The following is a 12439-nucleotide window of genomic DNA, read 5'->3' on the forward strand; positions in this document are numbered from 1 at the left end:
TATATATAAACCAACTAAATAAATAATACATTTGGCATACAAGACAAGAAGCGTTCCTTAAATAATAACAATACAATTTCCTGCACTCTTTCTCTCAGGAAATTTGGTATAAAACGCTAGAATATTGATCATTCGATCAAAATTTAATATTCGAACTCGCGAGTATTTTAAATAATTTCAGATACTTGTGAAATAATAAGAACTGCGTGCCAGGTTGTTGCTGAATTTATTTGCCGATCATTGTACGAGTTAATCAATTAAACAGCTGCTACTTTTGTATCCCAGTTTTGAAGGTTAAATGCATCATTCAGCAAACAAACTCAACAGCAACATCTGTGCAAAGAAATGTGCATGATAATTTACGACTTACATGTACAAACATACAACCAGAAAGGTGGGTTACCTTGAAAGCCTTACAGATCACTCGCTCCCACTTAGCTTGGTAGTTCTAACACCGATATTCTCCTTTGGGACATCTAAACAAGACATTTTCTTATCCAATTAATATGCAGGAATTTTATAGATTTTAATTACTTGCCGCCACTTTCCATCCTCTAGCACATTTCTGAGTATTTATATTTTTTACTCATAACGTTACGTTCTCCTTTTATCCTTTAAATATTTAGAGATCAATTTGCATAAATTCCGTATGCTATATAGGAAAATCTATAACTATTATTCACTTATATATTATTTAAATGGATTTACTAGAGACATTTTTGTATGCCAATTGCAGTCAGGAATTTTTGTTTCTTAACTTCTGTAGATTCTCTTAAGTAGAGCAGGAAACATCGAAGCATATTCCATGTGAATTCCTTCGTACTCTACGGAAAGAGATCTCCACATTGGTTGGATCAAAAGTGCCCCCCACACCGGGATATAAAATATAATCCTACTTGCCTGTTGGCTATATTAATTTGTAACAAAGAGCAAGGCTCAATCCGACGCAAAAAATACTTTAAATAATTTTAATAATTTATTTAGAAACAGACATCTTTACAATTCAATTGACAGAACTTGTCACAGCAGTTGGAGTTCTTGTGGGTTAGGATATTAATGTCCAGGCACTGCTTATGACTGCGATTGGGCAGGCTGAAGAGAGCTGAAAAGGGAAGTAGGAATAATAATTGATATTAATCCAATATGTATTACTACTGGGATCGACTTACGCAGCTTATTCTTTTGATTGCGAACAGAGTTGATATTTTGGATCTCTGCTGGACATGTGAGACACCAATTGCAGGGTTTGTCCCACTCGGAACAGGTGAAGTCGCAGACGCATTGATAGCGCAGCGTTCCGCTACACAAAGTGTTCGTGTTGGTCACCTCCGGACAGAGATTGTTTGAGCAGCCGAATGCCAACTCGGTGGCAATGTGCAGAAGCAGCAGACCCAGCAGAACCTTCACAGCCATTTCGATCACGTTTGGGTTCTTTGGATGAGCACAAGCTCCTTTTATAGTGCCCCTTGGCATTTCTTGATCTATTTTTGTCCGGCAACATTTGTGCAAACAGCAGAGAAACCATCGGTTGGGAGGGTATAAAAGACGGCGAATTTACACGATCGATTAACTGTTCTTTAACCAACATGGAGGCCACACACGTTCTGCTGCTGCTCCTTTCTTTGGCGACGCTTCTGGCGGTCCAAGTCTTGGGCTGCTCCCAGCCCTGCCAACCGTTTACCGGTCTAAATTCCTGCCAAGACCCTGGCATCACGGAGCCGAAACTGCCGCCCCGCGATAATGCCTGTTGCGGCCCACACTGTGTTTATACGGCACCCAATGCTGGAAGTCCTTGCGAGCCGGAAGCAAAGGACCGCTGTCTCTTTGACACCAGTTGTTCGAGCGGACAGCCCTTCAACTTCGTTACCATGTCCGGCTGTGACCTGCAGGCGACGAACCAACTCAGAATCGCGGACGGTTTTGCACGTGAGTCCATGTCCACATTGGATGTACTTTTTCACTACGATTTATTCTTACAGCTTTGCTATCTTTTCCCTATACGGAGACCGTTTGCAACAACCACAACAAAAAATGTGGCCTTAACTGCTGCTGCCGCGAGCTCTGTCCGACACAGTTTTGTAAATTTTAATAAATATTTTTTAAAAAACTGTCAAACTTCAGATAACTTTTAATGAAAGATTAAAAAAGAAAACATATTAAACATCAACACATATAATAATACCTAAAAACAAAAAGCAAAAAGATTACTTTTAGTTCTCGCAGCCGGTAGGATTCGAACCTACGCTCCCAGAGGGAATCTGATTTCTAGTCAGACGCCTTAACCGCTCGGCCACGGCTGCTTGTTGGTGAAGTCGCGCATAATGCTTATTTTAACGGAGAGAATTGAACCACTAAATAACATGGAATTGTTAACATAACATTTCGTTACTGTAAAAAAGCTTAGGATGAAAATATGCGTGGACAGTGGCATCTTACAAATTAGAGTTAGTTAGGATTCAAATTAACATTCTTGCATATATTCACATATACATATGTTTAACAAATATTCCAGATAAAAACTGTTTCCGTGAACTTGCACCATAATCTATAATGGAAATCTTCCATCGAAATATTCCACTGGTTTAAAAGCTATTTAATACTGTTTAGTCAACTGTTATTTATTTCATACATTTACATACACATTTATAAATACACATTTACAAATACATTTATAAACAAACTCATATTTGTATATATTTATGCATATATCATTGCTCACACACCGCTTGCAAACACTGTAAACACAAACAAATCCTGTCTGCGACTAACAACTGGTAAAGATCAGAAAAAGTACAAAAAATCGTGGCCATCGTTGGGCGAATTTTCTTTTTGGTTGCTTTCATTGACTCGAAATGCATCGTAGTAAAAGATGATTCAAAATAATTCAAAAATCATATACACACTTATATAAAATAAGTCTACAATAAGGCATTTGGTTGTTATACATATGGTGCGAGGGTATGTGCTTGTGCGACAGGGGACTTATAATTTATAATTACTGGATACATGGATATCGTGGGGTTGTGTGGTATGTGTTTGTGTCTTGCATACAATTGGCATATAAAAATATAGTTAAAACCCTGTGGGATTACAAATTAGAATGCTAATAAATAGGAATTTTGCTTATAAGTACATGGGTACATACATGTTACTTGCATAAACTAACTAAATTATAATTTAAGGTGACACATTATATGCTTGGCTTTTCGCTTTTTCATAAAACGTAAAATGTTGTCCCATAAAAACTTTTCAAAACATCTTGGTAATAAATTATTTTCACTTTTAAATGCACTTTACAAAAGTATACATCAATTTTGGTTTTCCTGTTTCCATTGGTGATCAATCATCAATCATTATATGTAAGTTCTATATGGTTCCGTTTGGTTTCTCCCTTTGATTAAGATTCATTTAGACAGCGCCAGCCGACTTTCACACAAAAGCACTTAATAGTTGTGTTTTTAACAATTTGTTAGTTTATGCCGGCGTCACCTTGCCCACATCTGTGTGCATCATCACCAGAGATCCCACCATGGCCACCAGTGTGCGATCCAGCCAGGTGACAGGATTCGGGTAGAGGAAACCGCCCTCGTAGAAACCCAGATGGCCGCCATGGGCCACCTCCACGTAGGCTGTATTCTGTCGTGTGGCTGCAAAAATAAAAATATATCATGCGTAAAATATTTAAATCGGAAAAAAGAAGAGGACCCAAGGGATCGACAATCGCAGCCGGTAGGATTCGAACCTACGCTCCCAGAGGGAATCTGATTTCTAGTCAGACGCCTTAACCGCTCGGCCACGGCTGCTTGTTGATGGGGTGGCGCAGAGTGGTAACTTATGTCGTGCAGAGCACATACACACAACCTTGCCAAAACTATCGCTACTGCGTTACACAACACTGAACTAGCAGCTATTTTAAAGTTGGGCGCCAAAAAGTTGAAGCGTCTACTTCACTTCCTATTCACTTTCACATGCTTTTTTTGATACTCACTTGCAAACTCCTTGATGGGCAGCAACAAATCCTCTGGTATCAATGGATCATCCTTAGCATTAATAAATATCATGGGCTTCTCTATTGTGTCAAAGTAGAACAGCGAGGAGCTCCATTTGTACAGCTCCTGAGTGGAGGCGAAATTATAGACCTTCCTGGTGTAGGCTTCGTCCAGCTCTGGCAAAGTTGCCGCTGCAATTATCTCGCGCTCGTTCAGATTATGACGCGTCTTGACCTCATCGGAGAGCAGGATGTGACGATGTCGCAGAATAATACTCTTCACATTCTCCGTCATAATGTACAGGTAGAAGCGTCGGAAGTTTTGCCAATTCAGCAACCATTTGGTGCCCCTAAAATAGGTAATTAAAGATTAGATTCGTTCAGTTCCATAATGATAATTTCACGCCCACTCACTCTACAGCATTGTAGCCCTGGCATATGGAGATTCCACCGATGACGCTCAATGGCTTAAGCTTTTGCATCTCACCCATGTACTTGGTAACCAGATTTCCGCCCAAGCTAAATCCTACCGCCACGATACGACTCTGACGATACTTCTGATGCAAATTCTCCACCATGGCGGCGAAATCCTCGGTGTGGCCATAGGTAAAAATGCGTGTCGACGTCACCTGGACACTGCGCAGGGCTCCAATGTGATTTAATACTGCACAGCGATAGCCATTGCACTGGGCCAAGTGCACAAAGGTTCGTATGTACACCGATTCCGAGCTGTTGGCTATGCCGGGACAAATCGCCACGGTTACATCATCTGGAAGATACGGTAACAAGAGTTTAAGATATGAAAAGGAGATTGACTGATGGCTGGACTTACCCTCTTGCTCGTTGAGGGGCTGGTAGAGGTCGTAGGTCAATGTGGAGCCATCTTGCAGGGAGAGATAGACCCGCTCTCCCAAAGGCCACGGGCAACGCACTCGTCCGACAATGCTGTGCAAAACCGTTTGCACATGACCACTAAAACCCCATAGTCGCGGCGGGACATAGCTGGAAGAGAGAAAATACATTTGTTGTATGCGTATGAAAAGTAAAGTTTAACTGCAAATATTTGTTTATTTAAAGAAACTTGTTTAACAGCTTCGTTCGAACAATGTTATAAGTTAACAGTTGGCTGACAAACCCACACAAGCATCGGTGGTTCAGTGGTAGAATGCTCGCCTGCCACGCGGGCGGCCCGGGTTCGATTCCCGGCCGATGCAACTTTCTCTTTTTTGGCTTTTATTTCTTTTTATGGGCTTTATTTAAAAGACCTTGACATTGTGCAATGAATGAGAATGCTATTTATTTCCAGGCAATTTGCCAAATTTGATTATTTATAATCATCTTTTGATTTGTGGCCAGAATTGGTTACTGTGAGGGCTGTGCATATGTATACTAAAGTGAAAGAGAACAAAATAAAGATATAAAAGATAGAATTCTAAAGCCCAAGCCGCATTAGAATCAATTGAACCTAATTGAGCGACAGAGAGAGATAGAGGCGAGAGAAAGAGACGACCTGAAATCAGGGCCATTGTTGTCAGGCGTGCAAAAACGTGCAACAATTTGTGTGTTCCATTGTGTGTTCCAACTATTTCAAGTAACGCTTACCATTCAATTATTATCAATCAAATGAAATGGCAAAAAGAGAGCGGTAGGCACAGCGGAAGAAGGCGGAGCGGAGCTCCTCTGGGAACATGCACAAATGTGCTCGACTGTAACCACCGCAATAAATGTTTAATATGTATTTTCCTATCCTGCATTGTCCCCCCAACTCCAATCAATTGCCATCAAATATTCATCATTAAATTAAAAGCACATTTACATAGTTGAGTACATATGCACATACATTATTTACTGTGTCGAAAACTTTCGTAATGTTCTGGTAAAATGTCTTTGCTGAATAACAGCTGCAATTATTTCCAGCGCTGGAAAGTTTAATGCCATCATAAAAGGAAACAAACAACTAGTCCAGAAAAGATAAGGAAGTTTAAGGGGACCGAAAGCTTAGATACCATTAGACACTTTTGTTATAAAATTGCGATTCAATCAGTATTTCAGATAAACCCAAAAACAAACCTAGCAAATGTTTGCTTCTCTGCTTCCAAACTCAAAATACCCCATTGAAGGGAATAAACGCGCAAATGACTCATAATGTCGCACCCCTTTCAGTAACATTCAGCTATTGTTGATGTTATTTTTGCAACCCACTGTGCCAAGGCAGCAGTTCAGCAAGAGAGAGGAGAAAAGAGTGACAAGCGGCAGAGACACCCGAGCTTTTACCTGAAATCATCTTCCAACCCGTTTATTCTTTTGAACAAAATAGAACGCGAGAATTATATGGAGAGGGCAGGGAGACCGGTGACCAACCCATCTGTATTCCGCTTACGTAATCTTTGTTGTTAAACAAAAGTCTGGGCACTGCGCCAAAGCGGGAAAAACAGGTAGCACCCGGCATCCCCGCCGGCATTTGAATAACAATCTTCATTGTTTATAAGAATGTTCAAGGGAAACTCGGAGAATGCATACATATAGCCGGCGTTTTTCATTATCAGAATATAAATCAAGCGCTGACTATGAACTATTCCCTAATCAGTTCCACCAAAAATTCTTAAACACTCACTAACAAGAAAGCAATTTAAAGGCAGTTCAACAGGTGAGAACAGGTCTAGACCTCTCTCTCTCTCTCATAAAATAAACGAGAATTGGCTTCTTATTCATATTTTTATGCATATTCATGTGTACTGTACAGATGAATGCACATGGCATATAATATTAGCATATATTTTTATCTACAACTGACCAATTAAATTTTTGTCTGTACCTTTAGGAGGTAGAAAATGTTTCTACTTAAGATTTTTGTACGAAAAGGAACTTATGTACATATATTTGAATGGGGTTTCCTCAAATGCTTTAATTCAAAAGTAGATCAAAGAGTACGTACTCGTAAAATGCCAAATGAAATGCAAACAAACTTTATCTGCGGGGGTTTTTAATAAATACACTCATATTTTCGAGAAGACACTCTCCTACCCCCTATAATCTTCAAAGTTTCGGACAAAACAAACATTTTTAGTCTACGATTTTAGTTGCCTTCTTGATAATTACGAGCATACACCCTTGTACATTTCCAGCTATTCTATTCTATGGGCATTTACTTGATGGAAAACTCCCACGCGATACCCCCCCTTGCTGGGCGCAGCGCTACGCGGTCCTCGTATCACGTATCCGTATGTGGTTGGTTGCTAGGCGTTAGTCGTCGCTATTTTCTTAGCCCACTGCGTAATTATGGATGTGAACTTTGGTCGAGAGCTCACGCTTATCGCGATTTCTGGCAGACATAGAGCAAAAAGTAAATTAAAGCAAAAGCTGTACGAAACAGATTCAGCGAAATTCCATTTACTTTTGCCGATTGGACAGCGCCACGGCAAAAAGAAATGCCGAAAACATTTACGGATTTACCAGAGATAAAACACCGGGGCGAAATTTTCCAGGCGTACGCCCAAAACAGCCAACGAAAAATGTTAGTCTTGAAGAGATAATTTTTAATAAAAATAATCATTCAATATTTGTTTTGATAACCTATTGGCACAATTCTTAGTCAAGTTTAGTCGAGTAGCTGACAACTCTTCTTAGTCGGGGTTTATTAGTCAAGCGATAACGCAAACCTCAAGGAATTTATAATTTTATTGCCATGTGCATTTCTCTCACAAAGCTGTGGTTACAATATTGATATGAATATTGGAACCTGATAGTGAAAATAACAAGGAAATGCAGCCAATCAATATGTGAAACCGCAAATGCAGTTTACCACTCGACAGATAGTCGACTATCGCCAAAAACTTATCATCAATACAGGCAGATACTGAAAAGTTTCATTAAATGTTAAAGCGGCAAAACAACTGCGACATGTTTTATTATTAAGTAATTACGTTTAATGATTCATTCAGCAGATGAAAAAGTTTGCCTGGGAAAAAGATGTGTGTTTGTGCATTGAATAATACAGCAGTGGCTCAGAAAGGGGGATATTTTAGAATGCGTGGATTTTCGATGCATTGTGAAATAAGAATCTAACTCTAAAACAAAGACTTTCTTTGTGGATCAAATGGTCAGTTTTTAGTTTTATATTTCTGCATTCTAATTGAAACAAAAGTATACTAGATTTAAGTCTGAAATGTTTCTGTTTCTAAGGCTGATTCATCGACAATCAAGCAAAACAAATAAACCAAGAAATCCGAATTTTTCACACATTCATTTCTATAACTAAAGTTGTTTCAAAGGCTGGTATGAATGCAAATTCCGTTCAATACCCCTAAATAGAGGAGGAGCGCTTGTGTAATTAAATTTGTAAGCAGAAAAGCCTTTAAAAAAATGTATAATTTTTAACGGCACTAAAATGGAATTCTTTAAACTTTGCTTGTTGAACCTTGAAATGTTTTAATATTTTGCTGAAATGCTGTCCAGTTTTTTTTTGCATTCCCATATGAAAACTAATTGTCTCTGTCGATTAACCAAATGCAGCAATTTGCAGTAATTGCAGATAGTTTACTAACAATTCGCTGAAGTGCTAGGCAGCACGCCAACTGACAGATAATTATGTTTTCCATTTATCCAACATTTTGGCCTGGCTGTGAGGCCGATGATGGGGTGGCACAGTTAACAGCTGAGCGAAGCAGTGGTGGCATGAGTCAATGGAAATGTACATATGTATGTTGGTACCCTAGCAGAAGATGGTTCAGATTTTCATAGATTTTGGCAATCATTTTGTATGCATATTATTTTGAAATTATTTAAATTATTTAGATAAGAAACTTCTTCACTCCCTCAACTACTTGTAGGTTAAAAAAAAACCTCAGCTGACTCTATGCTCAGGAGATCATATGACTACGGTACCAAGTGCTTCGGTTCACCCAAGACAACCGTTATTTCATGTTATGTTTTGATGCCGCACTCGAGAAGTGTGTATGTATGTGTGGGGTGGAAATGAGGCCTGCGTGGGCCTGTGGGACGCCCAACCGGGCTGTATGAATAATGGCGCGATGGATACAGTGTGCTGGAAGTATCTCGTCATGTACTTACGGCTCTCTTAATACAGGCGCTATTTTGTAGAGGCAATCGAGGAACTGCTCGTCCAGGCACCATACACTCGGCTTCAGGGGCTGGCTGTGCACGTTCAGGATGCGAAATAGTATGCACACGATGACGGCGAACAGCGTCAGAAAGGCGGTGGACATCGTTGGGACGGAGAAGAGCACACTTTTCCCTGGACCTGGCAGCGGCACGCCTGCCTTATCATCCAATCTCCAATTATCCGTTTGGCCTTCGTTTATTCTTCCTTTCTGTGTGGAAACGCTCCGGCTGCTGTGTGTTCGTTTTTATATTGTTTAATATTGTGTTGTATTTATGTCTGTAGCAGCGTCAAAAAGTGTCATCACTTTGCTAGAGAAATTTGATTTGATTTGAATTTTAGGGCGAACAAAAAAAACACTTGCGACTGATGTTTGTGGTTGTGTTCAGTGTGACTGTGGATTTATCTATCAAATATACCACCTGACCCTAGCTAATATACCAAAATATACCTTATAATATTATAAATATACTGTACATAAACCGAAAAATTAAATTTGCTTATATAGAAACTAAGCGGCTACTGCATATTTTCTGCATGTGGTTAACTGAATTAATAAACTTTAAATTGTCGATTAAAAATTAATCCAGCACTTTAAATAGAAGAGAACCATAAAGTACTGTTTACTGAGTTGTATCCATGGATTCTCATGGAGTTGGTGGATTTATTGGTGAATTTTGTATGAGTAAATATTAAATATTCTGTATGTAAATCTTTTACAGAGTCTTTTCAATTTTATTTAAGATGCAATAAGACGTCTTAATCTCAACTTTTGTATTTTCCGAAGATGCCTAACTTTTTTTCCTGCTTGAATAAAAAACAGTTAGTGTCATACGACCATAATGGATGCACATGCGTGCAATACGCGGAATTCAACGTTTTATTTTGAAAATAGCTTCACAGCTATATTCAAAAGAACATTATACCCGCAAACGCACTTAAAGTGATCGCAGAGATCTGAAGTTTCGTCCTCTTTTAACAGAATCTGCAGTTTTTCTCTACTCTCTCATTCTTCCCTGCTCGGCCCTTGAAGAACTATAAAATATTTGCTCAAAATCTGTAAAGGTTTATTTTTGAAGCAAAACCGCCAAGAGTAATTTAAAGACTTTGCGGATAACTATGTTTGGAGAATGGTAATATAATCTGATGTTCTTGGGAATTCTTAAGAATGAAACAACCAATTTCACTGGTAGATCACAAATGCAGTAAACCTTAACCTTGTAGGTAATCCATTAAAAATGGTTTATCATCGGGCAGGTAAGGTGTGAGGGGAACATCATAAGGCAGTGGAAATGCTGGCACTCCATCACGATTATTACCCAAAGGAAACGTATCCTCGCCAGTCTAAAAAAATGAAATCAATTAATAAAGATTCAACTAATTTTAGGGGACCATCCACGGACTAACCACAAATCTGGGAAGGAAAAGCACACCCGCCTCGTAATTAGCAATTCGTAGGCATGGCTGTAGACTCGCATTCTTGTTGAAGGAGCCCCAGGCCGCCTTCGAGAGATTTGCCGAGGTCAGCACGAACCAGTAGACCGACTGATCGGTCAGATTATAACGCGTATAGCTCTTGATGTGGGGCATGGCCCGCGAGCGATGACGATCGGTGGATTTCCACTGCTGCAGATGACCCTTGAGCCATGGCTGCTTGTCGTTCGTGTTCTTGCCATACGGCAGGCAGCCGCCCCCGATCATGCCATCGTGACTGCCGGAGACGTTGTTGAAGCTCGGATAAATCATCTTGAAGGGCGGCATCTGGCGGAGCTTGCCACCGGGAGAGGAGTCCTTGCGCAGACTGTTGACAAAGTCCTGCTGTATCCAAGCCTGCACATTTGCGCCGAGGCTACCAATGCTAGAGCTCTGGCAGACGACGGGAATGCGATCTTCAATGGGTGCCGCGTGCTTGGCCAGCAGCGAGCCCAGACGCGCGTGGCCCCAGGGATGGCCACGCACCGAGCCCTCGCGATGTCCACCAGGCACAGAGCCCACAAAGAAGACACTAAAGGAAAATCTGGTTAGCTTGGCACAGCTTTTGGTTACGAGCTCTCACTTGATGGCACTGAAATCGCTCTTCCGAATGCGCGCTATCCATGGCTGCAATTGGCTGATTTTGTACTCCACCAGATACAGCATGAGATCCTGCCTGAAACCCGTCAGACTTTCACCAGCGGCCGTGTCTGCATCCTCGGACATCGCTGGCAAAAGCGGACTTATCCACAGGCCCTGCGTGCGATTATGCCAATCGTCCTCGTAGAGATTTGCCGTGGATATCACCACTCGCATCGAGCCATCGGCATAGCCGAGCAGCATCATCTTGGTATGCGATGTGGCAAAGGGTGTGGGCATCTTCACACCAATGGCCGTCACCTGGGGCTTGAATTTTCCAATACCCAAAAGTTCCGGCGACTCGTCGCCATACAGAACCAGCAGGGGTTTGTCCCTAGAAAATAAATCAATGAGTATTCTGATGGTTGCATGGTTTTAGGTACATCTTACAGTATCCCAGCAAAGTAATAGTGTCCCAGGAGCCAGCCAATGTCCACCATAAAGTTGATTTGGACGCTGCTCTCGATCTCGCCCAGGCTTTCGTCGAGTATCTCCTGGAGCGTCACGGTCAGCGGCTCCTGGTGCGTGGGCTTCGAGTCTGTGATGGCCGTGAGAAACATGTTGTAGGGAGCGGCACGCTCCAGCTTCTTGGCCATTCCTCCCTTTTCCACCACCACGGGAATGTAATCTCGGATGTTGCGCTCTGCCAGCTTTTGTTTTTTGGCCAAATTCGAGCTGTCCCTTGAAGTACTTGCGTGACTGTTGGACGTGCTCGATGAAGAGCTAGATGAGGCAGTGGCACTCGTAGTTGGAGCATTTCTAGATGCTTCAGGGACAGCAGCGGTTGCAGATTCCTTGGCTTTGGCGGCCGCAGGCTTTGGTAAGACCTTCTCCAGTAGCTTCAACTGTGTGTGAATCAGTTCTGATGAGTACTTGTCAGGTATATCATAGTCCCCGCCTCCATTTCCTTTCTCGTAAATGGCATCCACTGCAGAAATCAAACATTTATAAGAATTTGAAAATCGCCAGAAAGTTGAATTTTCTTACAGTGCGCATGGGAAAACTCGCCAAAGTGTATGGGATTCTTTCTGTAGCACTTCTCGCCATATGGACATTCCTTCATGTTTCTTATTTCAGTAGTTTTAGTAATATTTGTAGAAAAAAACCAAAAAACAAAGCCGCGATTCGCAAATTCTTCAGACAGAAACACAAGCGCGCTCAGCTGTTGCTGGCACTTTTTCGATAACAGTAAAAACGGGAAAGAGAAATTTGTGAAATAT

General features: G+C 41.1%; 4 protein-coding genes and 3 non-coding genes across 8 annotated transcripts; 2 read left to right on the plus strand and 5 right to left on the minus strand.

The window, feature by feature from the left end:
• Nucleotides 1-954: 954 nt before the first annotated feature.
• Nucleotides 955-1437, minus strand: LOC117900612. The gene is made up of 2 exons (XM_034811034.1): nucleotides 1170-1437; nucleotides 955-1102 (listed from the first exon to the last, which is right to left on the minus strand). Exons 1-2 carry the CDS (start codon nucleotides 1411-1413, stop codon nucleotides 981-983), a joined length of 366 nt encoding a protein of 121 aa, XP_034666925.1. The 5' UTR covers nucleotides 1414-1437; the 3' UTR covers nucleotides 955-980.
• A 118-nt stretch (nucleotides 1438-1555) lies between these two features.
• LOC117901187 lies at nucleotides 1556-2089 on the plus strand. Its single transcript, XM_034811840.1, has 2 exons — nucleotides 1556-1926; nucleotides 1980-2089. Exons 1-2 carry the CDS (start codon nucleotides 1587-1589, stop codon nucleotides 2087-2089), a joined length of 450 nt encoding a protein of 149 aa, XP_034667731.1. The 5' UTR covers nucleotides 1556-1586.
• A 129-nt stretch (nucleotides 2090-2218) lies between these two features.
• Nucleotides 2219-2300, minus strand: Trnas-aga. The gene has a single exon. It is a non-coding gene; the product is annotated as a tRNA-Ser (tRNA).
• A 377-nt stretch (nucleotides 2301-2677) lies between these two features.
• LOC117900611 (abhydrolase domain-containing protein 2) lies at nucleotides 2678-9481 on the minus strand. Of its 2 annotated transcripts, XM_034811033.1 has the most exons (5): nucleotides 9059-9477; nucleotides 4821-4990; nucleotides 4403-4757; nucleotides 3989-4338; nucleotides 2678-3647 (listed from the first exon to the last, which is right to left on the minus strand). In XM_034811033.1, the coding sequence occupies exons 1-5, from the start codon at nucleotides 9211-9213 to the stop codon at nucleotides 3475-3477; spliced, it is 1203 nt and encodes a 400-aa protein (XP_034666924.1). In that variant the 5' UTR covers nucleotides 9214-9477; the 3' UTR covers nucleotides 2678-3474. The 2 variants fall into 2 exon arrangements, with proteins under 2 accessions (XP_034666924.1, XP_034666923.1); XM_034811032.1 differs by having other exon boundaries at nucleotides 4403-4990; nucleotides 9059-9481.
• Trnas-aga lies at nucleotides 3722-3803 on the minus strand. The gene has a single exon. It is a non-coding gene; the product is annotated as a tRNA-Ser (tRNA).
• Nucleotides 5132-5202, plus strand: Trnag-gcc. The gene has a single exon. It is a non-coding gene; the product is annotated as a tRNA-Gly (tRNA).
• Nucleotides 9482-10266: 785 nt separating the features above from the next.
• LOC117901657 (probable tyrosyl-DNA phosphodiesterase) lies at nucleotides 10267-12384 on the minus strand. Its single transcript, XM_034812496.1, has 5 exons — nucleotides 12207-12384; nucleotides 11610-12147; nucleotides 11164-11553; nucleotides 10515-11112; nucleotides 10267-10451 (listed from the first exon to the last, which is right to left on the minus strand). The coding sequence occupies exons 1-5, from the start codon at nucleotides 12280-12282 to the stop codon at nucleotides 10320-10322; spliced, it is 1734 nt and encodes a 577-aa protein (XP_034668387.1). The 5' UTR covers nucleotides 12283-12384; the 3' UTR covers nucleotides 10267-10319.
• Between the last annotated feature and the right edge of the window lie 55 nt (nucleotides 12385-12439).

This window comes from Drosophila subobscura, chromosome U (assembly GCF_008121235.1).
Source record: "Drosophila subobscura isolate 14011-0131.10 chromosome U, UCBerk_Dsub_1.0, whole genome shotgun sequence".
In the NCBI taxonomy this organism is placed as follows: Eukaryota; Metazoa; Arthropoda; class Insecta; order Diptera; family Drosophilidae; genus Drosophila; species Drosophila subobscura.

Bases quoted from the DNA above. Each gene is read 5' to 3' on its own strand.
- LOC117900611 (XM_034811032.1), bottom strand. From the start codon at position 9,213: ATGTCCACCGCCTTTCTGACGCTGTTCGCCGTCATCGTGTGCATACTA. The intron at 4,339-4,402 runs GTGAGTGGGCGT...TACCTATTTTAG, and splicing joins CAGGGCTACAATGCTGTAGA to GGGCACCAAATGGTTGCTGA. The intron at 3,648-3,988 runs GTGAGTATCAAA...TTATTTTTGCAG, and splicing joins GCCCATCAAGGAGTTTGCAA to CCACACGACAGAATACAGCC.
- LOC117901657 (XM_034812496.1), bottom strand. From the start codon at position 12,282: ATGAAGGAATGTCCATATGGCGAGAAGTGCTACAGAAAGAATCCCATA. The intron at 12,148-12,206 runs GTAAGAAAATTC...TGATTTCTGCAG, and splicing joins CGAGTTTTCCCATGCGCACT to TGGATGCCATTTACGAGAAA. The intron at 10,452-10,514 runs GTTAGTCCGTGG...TCATTTTTTTAG, and splicing joins TTTTCCTTCCCAGATTTGTG to ACTGGCGAGGATACGTTTCC.
- LOC117900612 (XM_034811034.1), bottom strand. From the start codon at position 1,413: ATGGCTGTGAAGGTTCTGCTGGGTCTGCTGCTTCTGCACATTGCCACC. The intron at 1,103-1,169 runs GTAAGTCGATCC...TTCCCTTTTCAG, and splicing joins CAATCAAAAGAATAAGCTGC to CTCTCTTCAGCCTGCCCAAT.
- LOC117901187 (XM_034811840.1), top strand. From the start codon at position 1,587: ATGGAGGCCACACACGTTCTGCTGCTGCTCCTTTCTTTGGCGACGCTT. The intron at 1,927-1,979 runs GTGAGTCCATGT...TTATTCTTACAG, and splicing joins AATCGCGGACGGTTTTGCAC to CTTTGCTATCTTTTCCCTAT.